General features: G+C 40.3%; 1 protein-coding gene and 1 pseudogene across 2 annotated transcripts in view; both read left to right on the top strand.

The window, feature by feature from the left end:
* Snx4 (sorting nexin 4) overlaps window positions 1-23,815 on the top strand; it is a 63,878-nt gene that overhangs the window by 33,324 nt on the left and 6,739 nt on the right. For both annotated transcript variants that reach the window (XM_010618335.1, XM_033768034.1), the window contains exons 7-11: window positions 3,097-3,169; window positions 6,528-6,589; window positions 11,062-11,127; window positions 20,556-20,645; window positions 22,344-22,443. In XM_010618335.1, the coding sequence (XP_010616637.1) occupies window positions 3,097-3,169; window positions 6,528-6,589; window positions 11,062-11,127; window positions 20,556-20,645; window positions 22,344-22,443 (391 nt within the window). The remainder of the gene's footprint in view (window positions 1-3,096; window positions 3,170-6,527; window positions 6,590-11,061; window positions 11,128-20,555; window positions 20,646-22,343; window positions 22,444-23,815) is intronic.
* On the top strand, window positions 9,239-11,032 carry LOC117287476 (annotated as a pseudogene).

Here is a 23,815-nt window from a genome sequence, read left to right as displayed (position 1 = left end):
ACATGGTTCACTGGGGGATATTGTTTGTTCTTCTCTGCCAGAAGAAAGTGTGCCATTTTGTTAAGCAGATTGGGAAACTGATATGCCTTATGCATCCTGTGACCCAAGATGTTAGGACCTTTTCTTTTAACTCCAGTAAGCTTTGGTTTGCCTAATGTAAGTGTTCTGAATCTTAAACTGTTCATATTGTTATAAGTCTTTTCATAACCCAGTGTGACAACTTAAAGTGTTATGCTCCTATCATTTGGGAAGCTGGAAAGGAAAGGGATCCAATCAGATCTACAGACACTCAAGGAGACCCAATTATACACAATTTCTGTCTCCCGGGCCCAAGCACAAGATCTGATCAAGTTGATAAAATTTGACGGACTCTTTGCCTCTTGATACTTAAATTGAAATCCTAACTTCTACAGGAACATTATACTAGCCCAAATCTACTGGCTCCACATAATGAAAGCAGCTCATAGTTATGTGAGATATTTTATATAGTTCTTTTTAAAATTGAATTCTGTTTAAATGTCTTTAAGAATTGTTTGACTAGGTAATGTATTCTCATAGTTAACCAGATATGTATGTAGATTTGACAGGTAAGGAGCATTTAGAGAATGAAAAATTTCACTGCAGTTCCTGTCTGTCCATTCCCACTCCCTCCCTAGAGTTTAATACCTCATTAGTTCTTAGGTGTATATCCCTTCAGTGTTGTTGTTGTTTTGTTTTGTTTTTTCCAACAAATACAAGCAAAGTTGAAGAGGACACTTTCTGCCTTTCATCTTGGAGTGTGAAGAGGGGATATCAGGCATAATTTTGCACTCCACTTAATGAAAGCCATGTTTTCCAGCCCTCTTATTCCTGCATTATTCTTCTAGCTGCAGAAACTTGCCTTGAGTAAGACAGGTAGAGGTCAAATGTTTTAGCTAATGATATGATGGATGCCCTCAACTTTGCTCCCTGCCCCTTAGATGAACTATAGTTGCCTTCATACACAAGGTCTGCCAAAAGCTGCCTCAGCCACATGATGTACTTTGGACTTTGTCTCAGGATCAGTGGCAGAAAAAAACTTTCTTAAGCACTTGCTTATGTTGGTTTGGACTTCAGGAAGATCATCCAAGCTAAATGGACAGTAGATGAGAGTGAGGTGGGAATGGCTTGAGAGGCCAGGCGAGAGACAGTAGAAGAATTCCAGGTGAGAAGCAGTGATGCCAGTCTGAATGGAGGGCATGGAAGAGTCCAGAGCAGTGTGCGCGGACTTACGCAATATTGAGGAGGTAAAATTGACACACTGGGTAAATACTAGGGTAGATGCAGTAAAACCCACAGGAAAGGAATACAGATGACCGTTTGGTTTTACCCTTTAGCAGTCCAGGGAGCATTGGAGATAGATCTGGGGACAGAAGGAGAGATAGGTTGATCTTTGGATATGTAAGCAAGTACACATGTCTCCAAATCAGTTGGTCTTATAAATCTGAGTTTAGGACAGAGATCTGAGCTGGAAGTAGAGATCTGTCATTCTGTAGCATGTCTATCATAACTGTGTTTGTAAATGACAAATCATATAAAGAGTGTGTGGATTGGAAAGTTGATGGAAGGTAGCTAAGCCTCAACTCTGAAGAGTGCCAGCATCCGAATTACAGGGTGAGCTTGTTATAAATTCAGGTCCCTGTGTGTGAGCAGGACCTCTGTCCAGCTGTGGTTATTTACGCCCTTTTCCTACTGGGGTCTCAGTTTGTTTTTTGTTTTGTTTTGTTTTGGTACTGGGAATCGAACTCGGGACCTTGCGCTTGTGTTGTAGGCGGCAGCACCACTGAGCTAAATCCCGGCCCTCTGAGTTGTATTTTTAGCAAACATTTCAGGACTTCTTCCCACACTAGAGTTAGATGTTAGAGATAAGTAAAAGAAGTGAGTATTACAAGCGAAATTTGAGGAGTGACCAGAGTGTAAAGAGAAAACCTTAAGAAAATAGCAATGATGTTAAGGGAACAAATTTTTTAGGAAGATGATGTCAGCTAGTACATCGCCAACAGGAATGATTAAGAAGGCACTAGAATCTATCACTGGATTTCAGCAGCATGAAAAGAGTTGGTGACTTTATCAGAAGTATTTCTCCACTATAGTGCTGGGGGCAGTCGCCAGATTCTGACGGGCCATGAAGGAAGTGGTCTTTTCTAAGGAGGTAATGCCTGATGAAAACTTCACTGTAAGGGGAGTGGGTGTTGAGAAGTCACGGTGGGTGTGTGGTCAAGGGAGTATGTGTGTATTGTAATCTAGGAGAAACCTGAGTTAAGCGTTGTTTTCATCAGAAGAAGCTTGTTGAGAGAGAGGAAGCAGGAATATGTGATGTAAATCTAAATACAGGATAGGAAAAGATCTTAGATGAAAAGAAGAAGTAATACAGATTTGAGAAAAGTCTTTATGTTGATTGATAGGAGGTGAGGTGAGGGTCATCCCCCTCCAACAGCTTCTGTTTTACCTGGGGAGCATGGCTGTTTAGAAGGGTCACCCGATGTGTCAGAAGTTTCAGTTCTGTATGGAAAGTGGCAGTTAAAAGGTGAGGGAAACATTGCCAAGAGGCGTTAAGGTTGATGTTGGAGCTGGGCATGGTGGTACACACCTGTAATCCCAGCACTCGGGAGGCTGAGGCAGGAGGATCGCTGTGAGTTTGAGACCAGCCTGGGCTACATAGTGAGTTCCAGGTCCGTCTCAACTACCTATTGAGACCCTGTCTCAAAAAAACAAAACAAAACAAAACAAAATATATATATTGATGGCGGAGACCACAATTTATGGTTACATTGTAAGATTTTTCTTTTAGCATCATAAATCTTTTCCTGATTTTTGTTCAAAGTAATTTTTCACACTAATGAATTTTATTTGTCTCAAGCCCACAATGTAAAATTATTAAGTATGGCATCTTTTTGTGGCTTTCAAAATGTAAACACAAAGTATTGTTTTAGAATTTTTGTATTTATATTTGTGTAAATGTTCAAGGCCAGCATATGGTTAAATAGAATCAGTTTCATTCTCAGGAACTGCTGTTTTATATGTTATCCTCGATTGCTTGTTTTCATGAGAAAATGTTTGGTTTGTTTGCTGTTTCAGGAGATTTACCGACCTGAAGCATTACAGTGATGAGCTGCAGTCAGTTATCTCCCATCTCCTTCGAGTCCGAGCTGTAAGTGGTCCCAGAGCTCTTCATGCACATTGGCAGGGAAGGTGCTTGTCACTTAGTAACCACACCTTTAAGTAACAGGTAGTATTTATGACGAATAACTGATTTACATTCAGATTTGGTAAGCCCATCATCCAAACTGCACTAAAAAGAAATGTGAAAAGTTTTCTGTCACAAACAAGTTGAAGAGTTTTAAGGTATTGTTTTCTCCATAGTTTGTAATAGTATAGCTCTTTTGACATCTTGTCCAAGGACTGCCATTTCAGTGAAAAAATGTAGTATTCTGCCTGTAGTTATAGCCTCTTTTAGGTTTTCTTTAAAGTCTGTGTAATAGTTTGTGGGTGTTATTAGGCTATGCTGTGTCTGGGTTCTTAAACACACTTCCTTGAGGTAATAGCCTCCCGAAAGGAACTAGAAATTGAGGAATAATCATTGTACTTAGCCATGTAATTTGACTGTAATAGACATGGGGAGAAATATTATTCATTAAATTACTGTACCTGGAAATGTCTTGTCATCTACTCCAGTCCTTCTGGGCAACCTAGAGGGAACTTAAGAGACTGGGTTACCCAGCATAGGATGGAATTTTGTGCTGATCAGAATCCTCTTGAAATGGAACACGTTGTATAAAAGTCTGCCATCGGGGAGTAGGGGTAGTAGCTTTTGGAAGTAGAGGTGTATCCTGTATTCTCTGTAAGAAATAGAGATTTATCTTTTTGTTCCCTATATCTTTCGTGGGTTTGAAGATTTTCCTAACAGTATAGAAAAAAATAGACTAAAGAGATTTACTTAGCTCAGAGCTTTGGAAGTTCAGCTTCTGGTAAGGACCCCCTGTGTGGTGTCACAATGACAGATGGCTTCATAGTGAGAGCACATGTCAGAAGAAGTCGAGACCACATGGCCAGCCAGGAAGCTGGAGACTGACTGGGGAGGGGCCCATCTTGCTCTTTTCATACAACCCACTCTCAGGAACTTGCTGGGCTCCTTTGAGAGTGTAATTAATCCTTCCTGAAGCCATGCCGCAGTGCTCTTCATGAGGCCCACCTCCTCAAGGTACCAGCACTCTGAGGACCGGCTTCTGACCCCTCAACCCTTAGGGACAGACTACATCCAAACCCTGAAGTCTTTCATTTACTGACATCTCCTTCAATAAATTAGAAAATTCTTTCTAGGAAAATGAAAGGTACGTGTGAGAATTACTAGGCTAGAGCCAAGAAGATATAGGAAAGGATGGATCAAAGATAAAATGTCTATACCGTGGGGCCAGGGATTTAGCTCATTGGTGCCATGCCTGCCTTGCAAATGCAAGGTCCTGAGTTCAGTCCCCAGTACTGGGGGATCTATACCTTTGGTTGCCTTGAAATTACCCGAACAAATGAGACAGTAGCCGTTCTTGTGGAAAGTGGGGCTGAGGACAGAGACACCACCCGCTCTAAGAACACTGCAAGAATTCACACTGCTTGGTCCTCTGTGCCACAGAACCTGGAGAGTCTTTTTAACATAGGCTGATTATGAAAGTGCTATCCCCCTGAAATGCTTTCATCCAGAGAGAAGGACAGGAAAGTCAGAGGTTTGGAAGTCAAGGAGGCAGAGGTAACCCTTTCAGCAGTCACATGACTAACCCAGGGTATTAAGAGCCTCTTACTCTTTCATGCTAGGAAGAAAGAACAGATTTGTCAGTATCTCAGAGATGTAGTGGGGGGTGAGCTGGAAAACCCATACAGTCAAATACTAAGAATCTATGAAGCAGAGGTAACAGATTTAAGTGATAGTGAAAGAATGGCGAAGTTCCAGCACTTGGGAGGCTGAGGCAGGAGGATTGCTGTGAGTTTGAGACCAGGCTGGAATACATAGTGAGTTCTAAGTCAGTCTCAACTACATAGTGAGACTCTGTCTCAAAAAACAAAACAAAGCAAAACAAAAATCAAAGTAAAGAATGGAGAAGCTGGGTGTGATGGTGCAGACACGTAATCCCTGAAGTAACTTAGTGAGACCTTATCCCAAAAATAAAAACAACAGAAGGGGAAGGAGGTACTCAAGATATAGTTTAATGCAAAGGCCCTGGTTTTAATCTCTTTCCAGAACCACCCCCCCCCAAATGCATACATCTCTTTTGGAAAGAATTTTGGCAGAAATTCAGGAGTGTTAAATCTCATAACCTTTGAGTCCTTAGGAGAATCAAGGGGAGGAAAGCTATGTGTCCACACCTGTAATCCCAGCACTCGAGAGGCTGAGACAGGAGGATCACTGTGAGTTCGAGGCCAGCCTGGGCTACATAGCGAGTTCCAGGTCAGTCTCAAATACATAGTGAGACCCTGTCTCAAAAAAACAAACAAACAAAAGCATCATGTAATGGCATGTCATAGCAGTTTGTCTTTTTCAACATACAGTCACCTACTTGTACGGTACAGGTAGAGAAGGCAGCCTAGGTTTTGAGGGATAATGGGATGAGGCTGTCAGATTTCTTCTGATGCTACAGAATTTGCTAGGTGTCATCTGCCTGGTGACCACTTTTCCAAAAGAAAGCCTTCTTAACCTAGCTGGCCTGAGGAGCAGTCTCAATGCATGGTTGGATGTGGCCTCTTCCCCTGCTACTGTTACTCTTGATTGCTGACAGCCATGAAATTATCTGGTTTTAGTCATTCTTTTTTTATTTTTTAGGCCGGAACAACGAGTGGTCTAAAATGGCATTTTTCCATCATATGTTCTTTGGAATGCTGGTTCTTTCAGATGTTCCCTAATGTCTCTTCTTGGCCTTTTGGCTGAGATCATGTGTGTAAGATGTCCCCTGCTGCTGACCTTTCTCGGTCCAACAGTAGTTATTCATATTTGTTGTTAAAGGTCTAAAAATCTTGCAAGAAAATATCAAGTTTTGTTATATCATTGTTTCCTAAACTTGATTCATGGTAAAAAACCACCCCAGTAAAGCATTTCTATTAAGCATTTCAGGAGGACTGCAAGTTTGAGCCTAGCTGGGGCAATTAAGCAACTTAGTGAGATCCTGTCTCAAAAAAATAAAAAGGGTACAACATTCATTAACGTTTTCCAACAAAGATAACTTCAACATTTTATGTACAATTCCATGGAATTTTAACAGCTGTTTCAAGTGGTACTTATTAAAGATAACATTAATTTGCTGGATAAAAATATCATCAGTGTAAATATAGTAGAACTGTGCCAGTTTTTGTGTGTGTTGTGTAGTGAGATTTTTAAAGAACAATTTTTTCTTTTTTGTATTTTCCAAGTTTATTGTACTAAGCATTTGGAAGTTTCTTGTTCTTTTCGAATGAGGATGAAATTACTTTTTAAAGTACTCTGTCTATAACTTTGACCTAACAGCAGCTTCTGTTAAATATTTCAGAGAGTAGCAGATCGACTGTATGGAGTATATAAAGTACATGGGAATTACGGGCGCGTGTTCAGGTAAGTGTTGTACAGACTTATGATATGAATGATTAGATTAATTAGCTTTTTTCCTTGAAAACAATATGAAACTCATGAAAATTCATGAGCCTGGTGGGTAGAACACCCCACACGTGCACACACACACACACACACACACACACACACACACACACACACACACTAGGAATCAAACTCAGGATCTTGCACTTGCCAGGCAGGCATGGTGCCACTTAGCTATATTCCTGGCCTTAGAACGTTTTTTCATTAGTAGTTTTCAAGCTTTCAGATAGCTGCTTTTCATTGTAAAGCTTTTCTTTAATCAAAAAGTAGTGATGAAATTCAGCATACTGAGTAGGGTGTGAGTGGAACTACTCTGATTGAAGCAGGGGTGGGTACTTTTACTAAAATGGCAGAATGCCTAAGAAAATTCATTGGAAATTACTGTCTTAACGAATTAATGATTTTCTCTTTTTATTCTTTTGCAAGATGAGTTTTTCAGTTTTAGAGTAAGTGTTGTTTTCAGTAGTTGAACCCAGTGTGTGCTATGGTAGGTGCCACTGATCTATGTCCCCAGCCCTTTCTCATTTTTATTTTGATTCAGGGTTTTACTAACTAGCCCAGGTGGGCCTCCCAACATGGGATCCTGATCTTCCTGCGTCAGCCTCCTAGGTAGCAGACATTACAGGCATGGAGTAATTTTATTGGTGACCAGAATATTTTTGTAACCATTGTAGCTCAGTGGTAGACCACTTGTCCAGCATTTGTAAGGCCCTGATTTTGATCCCCAACATTGGGAAAACAAGTATTTCTGCATATAACCTACACTTTTTCTGGCCCCTCCCGCCATACTAGGGATGAAGCTCAGAACTGTGCACTGAGCTCTCTCCCCAGACTAACTTATTTATTTGCCATTGTCTTGCTGTGTAGCCCAGGCTCACCTCGAACTCGCAATCTTCCTACCTCAGCCTCCCCAGTGCTAGGATTTCAGTTGTGTGCCATCATACCCAGCCAATATTTCGGTTATTTTTGAACACTTTTCTGTTTTGTTTGTTCTTTTGTGTTATTGTCTGTGACATTTTAGAAGTTATTATCCAGATTTTTATGAGAAAATATCTCTAAATGTTCCAGTATATGTCCTAAAATTGAATTAATTAAAAAATATAGCTCATGCTACATTTTTATATAGGTAATAGATTCAAATGGAATAACATTCAGGAAGAACAAAAGGTTACACAGTGAAGTCTCATCACCACTGTCTGTCAACCTTTTAGGGTCTCTATGAGGCAGCTGATAGCAGTTTTAGTCTTGTGCACCCTACTAGTAGAAGGTAACACTAGAAATGTATATGTTGTTATACAAACATCTTTTTTTTTTTCTTTATTGGTGCGGAGGACTGAACCCAAGGCCTTGCACAAGCTGGGCCACTGCTTTGTCACTGAGCTGCAGCCTCACCCCCATTTTTTTTTTTTGAACATGGAAAGGCAGCACATGCATTTACTGCTCTGCTATGCTTTCCACCTGGGGACTGCCCTCCAAGATACAGAACTGTCACTGTATTGGGTTCCATTGAGCAGAAGTATTGCCACCTAACCTGTGTCCTCTGAACGATTACGTAGTTCCAGTTTTCTGGTATGCATTTAATGCTGTGGTAAATAGCCTTGTACATATTGGTTTATGAATGAAGGAGTCTGTGCTGAGCATAAATTCTGCAAAGTAGAATTTCAGGTCTGTTGATAGCTGCATTTTCAGTTTTGGTTTTTTTGTTTGTTTGTTTGTTTGTTTGTTTTTGGTACCAGGGATCAAACTCGGGACCTTGTATTTGCGAGGCTGGCGGCAGCACCACTGAGCTAAATGCCTGGCCCTGCGTTTGCAGTTTTGATTGGTGTCATCAAATCGCCCTGCATACAGAATGGTAGACTCCTAGTAGCAAGGTGTGTCTGTTTTCTCACACCCAGCACCAAACTGTGTGTGAGCAAACAGATCTTTGCCAGTCTGATGGTGAAAAGGTTTCTCATTATAGTTGTAGTTTGCATTTTTCTAATTATGAATAAATTCAAACATCTTTTTCTTATGCTTAACAGTCCCCTCCACTGCATGAGCTGTCTGTATACATCTTTAATTAGGTCTTTGTGAAAAGGAACATTTTTTTTCCAGTTTGTCACATGCCTTGACTTTTTTTTATGGTGGTCTTAGCATATAGAAATATTCTGTTTATTAAATTTAGTTACTTTGTATATAATGTAAATGACTAGTTTTTCTCCTTTCAAAAATAGTAGCCTCTGACTTGCTTGTGTATCTCTTTTTTTTGGTACTGGGGATCAAATTCGGGTCCTTGAGCTTGCAAGGCAGGCACCCGAACCACTGAACTAAATCCCTGCCCCTTGCTTGTGTATCTCAATTAGGCCTTCCTTATTTGGGATTATTTTTTTTTTTAAACCCTTTCTCAGCTGATCATAGTGGCATTTACCTGTCATCCTAGCTAGCCTTCTGGGAGACTGAGGCACAAAGGTTGCAAGTTCTAATGCTGCAAGGGCAATTTAGGGACTTAGTGAGACCTTATCTCAAGATGAAAAACAGTAAAAGAGCTGGAGATACATAGCTCAGTGTAAAGATCCTGGGTTCAGTACCTGTACTACAAAAAGTAAAAGTAAAAAACTTTGCTCATTTTTTCTGTTTTTATGATTTCATAAATTTTCGATTTATCCAGTTCTCTTTGGTCAAGCAAAACATTAAAACTAAATGCAAGTTGGGACAGTATTAAGATTATATGATATATTTAATGAAGAGAAACTTAATGGAATTGTAAAAATTGAAACTTCATAACTAGGATGGGAAGATGTATATGGGCTGACTTTTTAAAAAAAGGAGCATAAAGGGAAGAAAGAAATAGCAAGTTAGTGGTTAGTCATATAAGAAAGTCCTGAGGAGAGGATGAACAGGTAGTTGTTGGAGAGGAGTCTGCAGGGGAGAAGGGAAAGGGACAGGATTAGAGGGTGGATGGAGGAGAGCAAGAGGAGGAAGGTGTGGCCCTGTCCTAGAGCAGAGGGCGGAAGCCGCAGGAGCCATAGGAGCCTCTGTCCTGTGAAGGGGTCACCTGATGAGAGAAGCTTGGTGACTGTCTGCCTGTGGGCAGCCTGGGTGCCAAGTGCCATCCAACAGAGAGGCAGACTCATGAAAGATTAGTGTGTCCTCATCTGCCGTGCTCACCGGGCCTGGCACCACGCAGCTTCTGGCTCTTCCCCATGAGAGGTAACTGTTGTGAATCGATTCAGGACATCGAGGCATCCCTAACAGTGGAACTGAAGATACTCACAGAAGAGGACTTCTGGCACCCCTCAGAAATCGGCGAGAACAACGGGATGTGTGTTCAAAGCGGGGGGAAGGATTTTGGCGGTGATTGTGTCTTTTGCTATGATTTTAAAAAATTTAGACATTAACTATGTTTTCATCATACCTCATACATGGCCTGGAGATTATAATTAAGTAGACCAAGAGTAAGATCTGAGTCGCCTTTCCGACAGTGCTGACCTCCCCGCAAGAACACGCCTCTCACCGAAGATCTCCTCCATCCCTCCCCAGAGGAGGCGAAGAGGAAGCACAAGAAGCAGTGCCTGGTGCAGAGCCCCGGTTCCTGCTTCATGAGCGGAAAGTGCCCCGGATGCTGTAAAGTCACCTCAGTCTTCAGCTATGCGCAGACGGTGATTTTGTGCATGGCCTGCTCCACTGTCCCTGCCAGCCTGCAGGAGGAGAAGCGAGGCTCACAGAAAGATGCTCCTTTAGGCGGAAGCAGCGCTAACAGTTCCCTGAGTCAGATGAATGGGAAGCCATCCCAATAAACACGTTTGAATTAAAAAAAATTTTTTTAAGTTAAGTCTGAATCAATATTTTTAATCTGTAAGCAGAAGCCATTGTATATACAGTAACTTCCCAGCCTACAAACGAGTTCCATTACAGGAGAACATTCGTAAGTCAGATTCATCTGTCACTGACAGAGTCAGTCTTGCATAGTACATCTGCTAAAGTTTGCAACTTCAATGTTTATAAGTCAGGGACTTACAGTACTTTCTTGTATTTAGCAGAGTATTGATTTTTATAGCCTTCACTTACATTTAGTTTTTAAACTTAGGAGGAAAAACAGCCTATTTGAATCGCAAGAAATCAAAATATGAACATTACACAATATTTCTTTCAAACTAACTAGAGAAGAATCTTGTAAAAAGATTTATTAGCCAAGTGTGTTGTTGTATGCCTGTAATCCCAGCTACTCAGGAGGCTAACGCAAGATGGTTGCATGTTCAAGGCCAGCCCACACAACCTTGTGAGACCCTGTCTCAAAATATGAGACCAAGGGCTGAGGGTGAAGCTCAGCTGGTAAGTGTTTGCTGAACATGTACAAGGCCCTTGGGTTCCACCACCACTATGAGAAAAATAAAAACGGTTCCATTTAGTAGTGTTCCCTGATGATTCTAGTTCTATCTTTTTTTCCCTAGTGAGTGGAGTGCCATAGAAAAAGAAATGGGTGACGGGCTGCAGAGCGCTGGCCATCATATGGACGTGTGAGTACCTGGAAGACTTGGCGTAACAGTGAGGGTGCAGACTGCGGTGGGGCATGTCAGTGACTCAGAATTCTCATGGGTTTTTGTCAGGTTTCCTGTTATTTGTATTGTGCTCTCTGTACACAGATCTGACTTAAATTCATTTCAGGAATGCCAGGTTAGTTTAATATTTGCAAATGGGTCTAACTTATGTATTAATAGAATGAAGATAAAATCCTGTGCATTTATTTCAATAGATGTATGAGACAGAGTCTCACGATGTAGTTGAGAGAGACCTGGAGCTCACTATGTAGCCCAGGCTGGTCTTGAACTCATAGCGATTCTTCTGCCTCAGCCTTCCAAGTGCTGGGATTACAGGTGTGTGCCACCATGCCTGGCATAGGATTTCTTTATTTATATCATAGTAAAGGTTTGATGTAGTTGAGACTGACCTGGAGCTCACTATGTAGCCCAGGCTGGTCTTGAACTCATAGCGATTCTTCTGCCTCAGCCTTCCAAGTGCTGGGATTACAGGTGTGTGCCACCATGCCTGGCATAGGATTTCTTTATTTATATCATATAGTAAAGGTTACATACAGAAATTGGCATATATTATAATTTCTGATAAAAACTTTAAGATCATTTCGGCTATAATGGAAAGAGTACGGTCAACGCTTAGCAGGTCACTAGGTTTTAATAAAGAACTACTGTGGTTATTCAACTTCTTGGTTAAACTTTCATATAGTCAGAAAGCAAGTATTTTGCACTTAATAAGCCTTTCTATAATAACTATTCAGCTGCCCTAGTGTGTAGACATCACTGTGTTCCTGAACATTTCATTGTTTCTGCAAAGGGAAAATCTTGATATCTTACTCATTTTTCTTCTTTCCATACCTTTCTAACTCCATCTATGCAAGCCCCAGTGTAGGAAATGGGGGGGTGCCTAGTGGCCATGAGATCACTCCACCACAAATCTTTGAGCACCTTTCTGGGATCCCTATAAGTAATTGGACACTCGGAAGAAAGCTGGGGGGCTTTTGTCGGCGTGAAATCCTCAATTACTGAAAAACCGGAACCCCCTTCAAAGAAAGTCCCTAGATCAGGGGTTGTGCTTAAGGTTCAGCGATTGACACGACTGACACGTATTTCTCAGAAGTAGCTTGTACAGGTTTCCTCATTAAAACCAAATTTCCTGTAATTACAATTGAGCCAATCAAAAGTGCAAGCAAAAATAAAAGCCAGAGTGATGCTTTCAACCTGAGGCCCGTCATTGCTGGAACTTTGTTAGGAACCGTGGACCTCACCAAGAAATAAAAGGGAATTTCTTCACCCTGAAATTTATAGCTGATATATTTAGCCAAGGTGAAGGCCTGTATTCCTAGCCCAGTTGATGGTGAAACTTTTAGACAGAAATGCCCAAATTGCAACCCAAAACCCACTTATTGTCACAGAGTGCCAACAGTGCAATTAAACTTGAATACTGAGGTCTTACTATAGAAAAAACAACTTATAGTAACATCTTTTGTCCTAAAGAAGAATAACACCTGTGCCATAGGTTTGCCACCTCTGTTAGCCTCTCAGGAGGCTGGACTGGGAAAGTACAAGCCTTTAAGTTAAAAACCAGACTGAAAAAATCAAACATGAACTATTACGACTGAACCAAACTTTTGAACAAATGGATCTAGTAGATGCCTACAGAGTGTTCCACCCCACAATATCAAACTACATATTCTTTTCAGGTGCACATGGGACGTTCTCCAGAATAGACCCATACCTCATAAAACTAGCTAATAGAACATGCTTAAGTAAATGCAAAAGAATTGAAATTATCCCAGACATATTATCAGACCATAGTGCAGTGAAATTGAAAATCAGTGGCAGAAGAAACCACAAGAACTTCATAAACACATGGAAATTAAATAATACCCTCCTGAGCAAACAGTAGGTCACAGATGAAATTAAAGAAGAAATCAGATAGTTTCTACAATTAAATGATAATGCCAGTACAATATACTGGAACTTATGAGACATAATGAAAGCAGTCCTATGAGGGAAACTTATAGGGGTGAATTCTCATATCAAGAAAACAGTATGCCAGGTGTGGTGGTGCACACCTGTAATCTCAGCACTAGGGAGGCTGAGGTGGGAGGATCACAGCAAGTTCAAGGCCAGCATGGGCTGCCTAGTGAGTTAAGGACAGCCTGAACTGCCTAGTGAGACTGTGTCTCGAAAAAAGAAAAGAAATCAGAAGAAGCTCAAATAAACAACCTAATGTTGAGCCTCAGGATTCTAGAAAAAGAAGACCAAGTCAAGCCCAAGGTTCACATGAGGGAGGAAACAGCAAAGATCAAAGCAAAAATTAATGCAGTGGAGACTAAGAAAACAAAACAAAAAAATCAGTGAATCAAAGAGTTAGTTCTTTGAAAGATTAAATAAAATTGACAAACACGTAGCCAAACCCATGCAATTATGAATGAACAGGGTGAAATCACAAGAGATCCTGCAGAAATCCAGAAGAGCATCAGTACCTATTTCAAGAGCCTGTACCCTAATAAAATGGAACACACAGAAGAAATGAACAGATTCCCAGATACATATGAATTACCAAAAGTGAATCAAGAAGACACAAAATTCTAGATAAACCAATATAATACTTGCTTTGGCAGCACATACAATAAATAAATCAATATTATTCAGCGAAATTGAAGATGTAATTAAAAACTTACCGACAAAGAAAAGCCCAGTCCCTGATGGATTCACTGTGGAAGTCTACAAGAAATTTAGACAAGACCTAATGCTGCTACTTCTCAAAACTCTTTAATGAAATTGGAAGGAAAGCAATACTCCCAAACTCATTCCTGGAATCAAGAATTAGCCTGTTACCAAAGCTAGAGAAGGGTACAACAAAAAAAGAGAACTATAGGCCATTCTCCCTACTGAACAGAGACACAATCCTCCATAAGTTATTGGCAAACAGTGCAGCAAATCATCAAGGTTATACACAGTAGGATTCTTCCCAGGGATGCAGGATGGTTCAACATAAGCAAATCAATAAATGTAATACACTAAGGCCAGGGATATAGCTTATTGGTGCTGCCACTTGCCTTGCAAGCACAATATCCTGAGTTAGATCCCCAGTACAAAAAAAACTAAAAACAAACAAACAAACAAATAAATAAATGTAATACACTATATTAATAGAGCCAAGGACAAAAAAAGTATGATCATCTCAATAGAGTCAGAAAAAGTATTTGAAAAGGTCTAACACCCATTTGTGATAAAAGCCCTACAGAAAATTGGAATAGATTGTCTTTATCTAAATCTGATAAAAGCCATCTATGATAAACCAAAAGCCAACATCACACTAAATGGACAAAAATGAACTCTTTCACTCTAAAATCAGGAACAAGATAAGGATGTCCAGTATCACCATTCCTATTCAATATAATTCTGGAACAATTAGCCAGAGCAATTAGACAAGAAAGAAAAGGAATAAGGATAGGAAAGGAAGAAGTTAAATTATCATTATGTGAGGATGACCTGATACTTTACATAGAAGACCCCAATGACTCCACCAAAAGACTTACATTTAATAATCACATTAGCACAGCTGGATACAAATTGAACACTCAGAACTCAATAGACTTTCCCATACACAAATAACAAACTCACTGAGAGAAAAATTAGGGAACCAACACCTTTCACAATAGCATTCAAAAAAATGAAATACCTAGGAATCAACAAAGGAAGTAAAAGACCTCTATATTGAAAACTACAGTACTTGGGGGAAAAAAGATCATAGAGGATATCAGAAAAATGAAAAGATATCCCTATATCCCTTGTTCTTGGGTAGGAAGAACCAATATAGTGAAAATGGCCATACTTCCAAAATTGTTATATAGATTTAATGCAATCCCAACCAGAATTCCAACACCATAGCTCACAGAATTAGAGAAAACAATCCTAAAATTCATATGGAACCAGAAGAGACCTAGAATAGCAAAGGCAGTTCTGGGCAACAAAAACAAGGCAGCAGGTATCATGATCCCTGACATGAAATTATACTACAAAACTATTGTGATAAAAACAGCATGGTACTGGCAAAGAGAACAGACCCAAGGATCAATGGAACAGATCGGAAGATGCAGAAACAACTCCAGACACACTCAGCCACCTTATCTTTGGCAAAGGAGTCAGACAGACACTTCACTGGAAGCAAGGCTCTTTAATAAATGGTGCTAGAAAAACTGGCTTTCCACATACTGAAGACTAAAATTAGACCTGTATCTTTCACCATTCTCTAAACTAAAATCCAAATGGATCCAGGATCTAAATATTAAAAGAGAAACACTAAGTCAGCTGGACAATGGAATAGATAGAACTTTCAAATACTTTATGAACAAACCCCATATCACAAAGGAACTATCACAGAGCATCAACAACTGGGATCTCATTAAAAATCTTTTGCACAGCAAGAAAAACAACCAGCAGAGGGAAGAGACAACCCACAATGTAGGAAAATATTTTTGTCAGCTATTCCTCAGACGAAGGACTACTACCTAGAATATGTAAGGAACTCAACAAAATCTGACACCACCAGATTTAAAAACCCAGTTCAAAAATGGGCATCTGAAGTGAATAGACACTTCTCAGAGGAAGAATTAGAAACATCAAATACATACATAAAAATAGTGATCACTGGTCATTCGAGAGGTGAAAATGAAAACAACACTGAGATTGCATCTCACTCCAGAAAGAATGGCTGCTATAAAGAAATCAACCAGTAACAAAATGCTGGTGGGGATGTGGGAAGAAAGGAACCCTTCTCTGTTGTTGGTGGGAGTGCAGACTGGTGCAATCACTGTGGAAGTCAGTGTAGAGATGCCTCAGAAAACTAAAACTAGAGGTTCTGTTTGACCCAGCTGTGTCCCTTCTTGAAAAAGAATTAAAAGTATCACACTACAGCAGTATATGCACATTAACGTTTATAGCAGCGCACTGTGTAACAGCTAAAGCTTGGAAACAGCCTAGATGCCCATTGACTGACAAATGGATAAAGATGTGTGTTTTTTTTAAATACATACAATGGAGTACTGCTCTGTCAGAAGGACAAGCTTCAGACATTTATAGCTAAATGGATAGACTTTGAGAAGCCAAAAGTGGAAACAAGAACAAAAATGTATAATAGATATTGGGAATTAGGAAGAAAATGTTCATATAAGAAAGGGAACAAGGGAAGGGGTGGGGGAAGGGAACAAAAAAGAGAAAATAGAAGGATAAAGTGGAAGCAAAGCTTGTTTAAGGAGGGGAAGAGAGGTATGGAGGAATGGGGAAAAAGCAAGATATATCATGTACATGTACAAATTCTCTATGATGACTATTGTCAATATGTGTATCTAAAATATACCAGTTGGCATGGTGTGGTGGCACATGCCTGTAATCCCAGCACTCAGGAGGCTGAGGCAGGATGATCGCTGTGAGTTTGAGAACAGCCTGGGCTACATAGTGAGTTCCAGGTCAGTCTCAACCACATAGTGAGACCCTGTTGCAACAACAGCAACAAAATATATATACATGTACATATATATATACATACACACACACACACACACACACACACAACGGGCCACTAAATTTTTTTTTCATAAACAACAAAAAAAGAAAATCAGTTCCAGACCGTGTCTGTAAAGGAAGGAAGGGAGAAAGAAAGGTAGGTGAAGAAGTAGGGAAAGAAAAATAGACAGTAGCTAGCTAGATTATATTTAATAGCGAAATACTGATACTTTCTCCTAAGGTCAACAATAAGGCAAGATTGTCTGTCCATGGTGCTTCTAGTAAACATTGTATTGCAAATCCCAGTGAAATGAGGCGAGAAAATTTAAGTAACAAGCAGAAATACTGGAAAGAAAGAAAAATCATCTTCATTTGCAGTCAACAAAATCTTTTACAAAGAAAATCATAGTGAATTAACCCAAACTCTTAGAGAACTAAAAATTGAATTTAGCAAGAATTCAGGCTATCAGGCCAAGCATGGTGGTGCATGCCTGTCATCCCAGGGAGGCTGAGGAAGATCGCCATGAGTTCAAGGCCAGCCTGAACTATGTAGCGAACCCTGCCTAAAAAGAAAAAAAAAACCAAGAATGGAAGATATCAGAAATCAATTGTTTTTACATACTAAAATCAACTAATAGAAAATAAAAATTTTAAAACAATACTGTTTACAACAACATCAAAACAATGGGAATTAATTTAACAAAAGATGTTAGAAGACCTCTACACTGAAAACTGTATAAAACATAGCTGAGAAAAACTAAGAAAACCTAAATAAATGGAGATAAACCACGTTCATAGATTGGAATGCTCAATTTTAGATGCTCACTCTTCTCCAGTTGTTGTCTGTTAAATTCTAGCAGCATCTGTAGAAAGTAATGAGTTGATTCTAAAATTTATACAGAACTTCAAAGGACCTAGAATAGCAAAAACAATTTGGACAAAGAATGAGGCTGGAATTTATTGTCTGCTTTCAAGATTGACTATAAAATTATATTATAGCTCTAAAGATAGTGAGTAACAGTGAACAGCAGATCAGTGGTCCAGAAATAGACCCATGCTTCTGTAGTCCTACGAACAGATAGTGCTGGAGGGACTGGGTCTTTCCTTGGTGGGCCCTGTGAGCTACATCTCACATTTTACACAAAAGAACAGTGATTCAATTTAGATCTCATACATAACTATAAAAGCTGAATGTATAGCTTTTTTGTTTGCTTTGTTTCTTTTTTTTGAGACAGGGTCTCACGATGTAGTTGAGACTGACCTGGAACTCACTATGTAGCCCAGGCTGGTCTTGAACTCACAGCGATCCTCCTGCCTCAGCCTCCCGAGTGCTGGGATTACAGGCACGAGCCACCACACCCAATTGCATAGCTTTTTTGTTTGTTTTTGGTACCGGGGGTCAAACTCGGGAGCTTACGCTTGCGAGGCAGGCACAGAACCACTGAACTAAATCCTGGGCTCCCAGCTGTATAGCTTTTAATAGAAGACATAGGAGAACACTGTTTTAATCTTGGAATAAGCAAAGATTTTTTTTTAATTTACTTTTTTAAAAAGAATTTTATCACATTCCCCCTCAGTCCCCCTCTGCTCCCTATGTAGCAAAAGCTTTGTTTCCATCTTATCCTATTTTCATTTTTTTCTTGTCCCTTCCTTCCTCCCTCCCTCCTCCCTTGGTCCCCTTCCCATTTGAATACTTGCTTCCTTTTCCCAACATCCATTGTAAATCTCAGTCCTGATTTCCACTTTTGGTTTCTCACACCAGAGAAACAATGTGTTATTTAAACACGCGTGTCCGATTTTTAAGAGTGTGGTCTCAAGGTGCATCCACTTAGCTATAAATATCTGAAGCTTATCCTTCTTTGTGGCAGAGTAGTACTCCGTTGCATTATAAAAACACATTTTTATCCGCTGGTCAGGTGGTGGGCATTTGGGCTGTTTCCAAGATCTAGCTGTTACACACTGCCGCTTTAAACATGGGTGTGCATAGATTGCTGGGGTTTGAAGCAAAGATTTCTTAAAAAGGAGATAAACAAAATACTGGTAAATCGATCCTCATCAAAACTTAAAATTGGTAGTTATCGAGAGCATGGGGGAGGGAGGGGTGGAGAGTTAAATGGGGAGCAAAGCTTCAGTCGGAGAGGGCAAGAATTCTGCAGATTGTTAGTAGTGATGACCCACGGCAGTGTGCATGTGCCTAATGCCACTGAACTGCACATTTAAAAGTCACGAAGATAAAGTATAGGAATTGCTCAGCGATAAATTTTGGGCTGTGTGTTTTTCTGCCAAAAAGGAAATGTGAAGATAGCGAAGAGGCGAACTGCAGACTGGCAGCAAACATTTCTAACCATGATATATAAAGAACTCCTACGACTCATTAATAAAAAGAGGAAACATATTTGAAGTAGTCTCTTCACATGACAATTATTCTGTCAAGTGAGCAGTACGTTGATTAGCTTGAATTAATTAGGTCATGGTGTGCGCGTGTTTTGAAACATTACATTGCACCCTGCTAGCGTATGCTGTTTTATTTGTCATTTACACCTTAAACTGGGTGGAGGGGTAAAAAAGGTTTTATCTAAATATTTTCTTTGGCCAAATTCAAGTTAACTGGCTGTTTTTTCAGTTTCTTTAACTATGAGTCTTGCTCTGTGTTGATTTTAGCATTTCAGCGTTTGCAAGAATTCAGGATCATCTTTCTGGTTGATTTATTAAAATGTTAATAAGTTACTCATTACTGGTATTTGCCACTCTTTACCACCGATACTCGGCCTTGCGGCTTATGCTTCTCTACCAGTGGCTGTGCCAGTTTGTCCTATGTTGTGTTTCCTGTCTTCAAGCCACCGGCACTGTAGCTCTGTTTTTGTTTTCTTAACATTAACTTTCCTGGAGTCACAGATTTATGAATTAAGGCAGATTTTTTTTTTACTGTTTTATAAAGTGAGTGTTGATTCTTTTCAGTCACGTGGATGAAATTTCAGTAGTGTGTGTAAGTTTGTAATTATGGATCATGTACTTTGCCTGTTTTTATAAATCCTGTAAGTACATTGCTTTCCAAATAAACCTTAGCGTGGTTGTGTGTATTTAGTTTTACATCTTCAGTGCACTTTGTTTACTTGCCTTGTTGAAACAGCCCTGAAGACATAAATGTATTCTTTAATGTCCCGGCGAAGGAAGCAGAACTAAGTTGAAGGAAAGATGAACTCTTCTTGGTACAGCAGCAGGTGCACATGGCCCTTCACCCATGCAGAATCTACAGTGTGGCCAGTGAGGTCATCCGGGAAGGCATTCCTGTGAAAAGAGCTGAATTGTCCGTCGAGATCCGCAGTAGAGTGACAGCGGCTCCAGGAGGGCGGAGACGGCACAGAGGGTTGGGCTGTGTGCTTGCAGAGTTCGGAGGGGAGGCTCGAGTCCAGGAGTGGCAGCTGCACAGCATTGAGAGCTCAACCTTGTCGCGGCCGAGCCTGCTGCAGAGAATCAGTACGAAGAGAGTCTCCAGGAACATCCTGTCATTCTTACGGGTTCATTTTTCCCTTTTAGCTTTTCGGCGTTGTTATAAATAGCACCACAAATGTGTGCACATCAGCTGCACCAGACACCCTTTCATAGGTTTTGTAGCCCTTGTGTGGTATCTTTGAATAAAAGATTGCAGTCATACAGTTTCGTCAACTTTCGTCAAACTTTCAGTTTCAAGGCCATTGTACTTGGTGAAATTCAGAATAATCTACATAATTGCAGATTGCCATTAGTGTTTCTAAATGCTGATGGTCACCTTTCTTCTCATGTCACTGACAGGCAGCCGGTGGTCCGGGGTGCACTCTGAACAGCACTTCCTTAGGACACGCGTGCTTTGTGTCCCAGTGGAAATTGCCCTGTTTAACACAGCATGTTTTAAACAGGTACGCATCTTCTATCGATGATATTTTAGAAGATGAAGAACATTATGCAGATCAGTTAAAGGAGTATCTTTTCTACGCAGAGGCATTGCGGTGAGTATTTAAATATCACGTGTCTGGATGCAGCCCTATAGCTGACCCTCAGCGCTCCTGTGCTTCTGTAAGATAAAAATATCGTCCGGAGCTTTTTAAATGAATTCCTTCATGCAGTTAGTGAATGAAGCCTCATCATATTCCTCTGTGTTATGGAAATGTAAAAGGGCACATTACCGTTTTGTTCTGCAATTTTTCCCATGTTTGTGTGTCTTCTCAGCAGGTTGTAAAATTTAACATTAAGAACTTTTCTTCTCTAATTTTAATGGTAGTATTTCCTGTGAAGCCAAACAGAATTATCTGATGCCCTCTTTGATTAAGAAAAAAGTTGCTGTGTTTTTTTCTGTTTAATTTTGAAAAATGAGTTATTTTTCTGGCACAGGTAGTTTTCGGCCCGATTTCCTGTCACATGAAAGGATACCTTTAGGAAAACAGTAGTGCCCTCAAGCTATTCAGTAACTGGTGTGAAAACATCTGCATATTGCTACCTTTTTTTCTTCTAGTGCTTTGAGGGTTAGAAATCTCACCAAGATACTTTCAAATAACCAAGCCAAAAAAAACAACAAAACAAAACAAACTGCTGAATACAGTAGAATTCTGTATGTCTCCTAAAAATAAAAAAAATGACTACATGTATTAATCTGAAAAAATGCCCATGGTACACAGCTAACAGAGGTACTCAGAGCTGTTTGGGATGTATGGCCTGTGTATCTGTAAAAGCCCAGCTGAATGCTAGAAGGATACACACTGCCTAATAGCATGCATTGTGTCCGGATAGCACAATTAGTATCAAGAGGGTCCTTGATATTTCCTTTTTTTTTATTTTGTACATTTTTGTATTAGAATCTTTTTTTTATAGCAAGCATGGCTTGCTTTTGTGATAATAAAAAGTGGTAGATATTTCTTTTATTTTTGAGGGAGGTGGTTGAGACAGGGTCTTGCTATATAGTTCAGGCTGGCCTTGAACTCACTATTTAGCCAAGACCAACCTCAACTTTCCAGTGATCTTCCTGCCTCAGCCTTCCAAGTGTTGGGATTACACGTGTGCACCACCATGCCCAGCTAGACATTTCATTTAAAAAGGAGCACAACACTGAGATACTATCCTTTGAAAGAATACTCAATTGCTATCTGAAATGGTAGCATCAGTTCTTATATTGAAAAAAAAAAAACCTAAAATATGTTATGGTATATTTATTGGAAAAAGTGCAGAGGTTTTTAAGTATATATAAAGTTTTTATGCTTAAGTTCCACTAGATTTATTTTTTAATGTCTAGTTACTACAGTTTAAATTAGAAAATTCTCAGCTAGGCATGGTGGTACACACCCGTAATCCCAGCACTCAGGAAGCTGAGGCAGGAGGATCGCTCTGAGTTTGAGGTTAGCCTTGACTACATAGTGAGTTCAAGGCCAGTCTGAACTACGTAGTGAGACCCTAAAAAAAAAAAAAAAAAAAAACAAATAAATAAATTTGAAATTTCTGGATGGAGTTGGGGATTTAACTCAGGGTAGAGTGCAAGATCCCAGGTTCAATCCTCAGCACCAAAAATGTTTTAAAAAGAAAAAGAAAATTCTGGACATACAAGTTCAGGGCCTAGAAGACATTGTGCATGCCTCCCTCTTCCCCCTGAAAAAGTTTTCTTACTATATTAAAGGCTGAACCAGGAAAGCTACATAACGGTCTGCTTTCCTCCGCAGCGCTGTGTGCAGAAAGCATGAACTTATGCAGTATGACTTGGAGATGGCTGCTCAGGACCTTGCTTCCAAGAAGCAGCAGTGTGAGGAGCTGGCCACAGGGGTGCGTGTTCGTCCCTAGGTCTCTGGTGATCTGGTGATGTTGAGGGTGCAGTTACGACACACAGGGTGCCTGAGCCTTATGCAGGAGAGTAACTTATGAGCAACTTCAGAATGCTTTGGTTGTTGTCCTAATATAAAAAGCTATCAACAGAGCTGGGCATGGTGCCACACATCTGTAATCCCAGTACTCTGGAAGGCTAAGGCAGGAGGATTTGGGCCCAGCCAGGGTGGTTTAGTGAGGCGCTGTCTCAGAAAATAAAAAAGTACTAGAGCTGTAGCTTGGTGAGGCCTTAGGATAGGGAAGGAAGATACTGACTATCAGAACTACAGTCTTTAAGGTATTATAAGAGTGTCTCAGGGTTAACGCTGGCAAATTATGTCAATTCTAGTTTACTTTGTAAAGCCTTCCCCACTTAGTGAATCTGTATCTCTCCTAACCAGGAGCTCTTTGTGGACTTTATTCTCTTAACATTTGCAATGAACCCTGTGAAAAAAGTCCCACATCTAATTGCATAGGCAGGTGGTTGGTTTGGTTTGGTTTTTTGAAACAGGGCCTTGCTATGTAGATCAATCTGGCCATGAACCAGGAGGTAGCCCAGGCTGGCCTTGAACTCACCTCGATCCTCCTGCCTCAGCATCTCCAGTGCTAGGATTACAGGCGTGCACCACCACATCTGGCTTAGGTAGGTTGGTTTTGTAGTCATTGGAATTCATTCGTTGCCACAGTGAGGGACACATTGTGGAGGTGACAAAGCAGCAAGTGTTGTTGTTCAGGTGTCACTCCCTAGTTATCAAGTAGTTCAGGGTTAAAAGTGCTTTTTGCACAGATTACCACTTGCTGGTCTGTGACCAGTCACAGATACCTGTAAGAAGAGACACCTGCTGTGACTATGTACAGACTCGGCCTGCGATTTATTCCTGAAGCTTTGGACATCCCCAGGCCATTTTTAAGGTACTTGCGTGACCACTCCTACACCTAAGGGAGATCTAGGGAGTTGGAAGCCTGCCACAGGCTGCTACCCTGTGGGGCTCACCGTGGGTCTGCGTGAATTACGCTGATTTTAAATATGCTCCATAGGTTTGATTATCTGCAGTTCTCTGTTGAATTTTACCTTCTATGACGGTAATTTTAAAGAATATAACCACTCAAATAAAGTAAGAAATAATTGGTGTAGTATTTAACATGGAAGTTTTCCAGTTGATTAAGGAGTTTCGTTAGAATTTTCCCCCTTTTGACTGTTGTGTATTAAAAGCCAGCTGTGGTGATACACGACTGTAATCCCAGCACTTGGGAGGCCGAGGAGGGAGGATGGTCACAAGTTAAAGCCATCCTGCGCTACAGAGTGAGACTCTTTAGGAAAAAAAAAAAAAAA

Source organism: Fukomys damarensis, unplaced genomic scaffold (assembly GCF_012274545.1).
Source record: "Fukomys damarensis isolate Sample0158 unplaced genomic scaffold, DMR_v1.0_HiC HiC_scaffold_24, whole genome shotgun sequence".
NCBI lineage: Eukaryota > Metazoa > Chordata > Mammalia > Rodentia > Bathyergidae > Fukomys > Fukomys damarensis.
The sequence above is the reverse complement of the archived record's forward strand: the minus strand, read 5'-3'. Positions and strand labels throughout refer to the sequence as shown.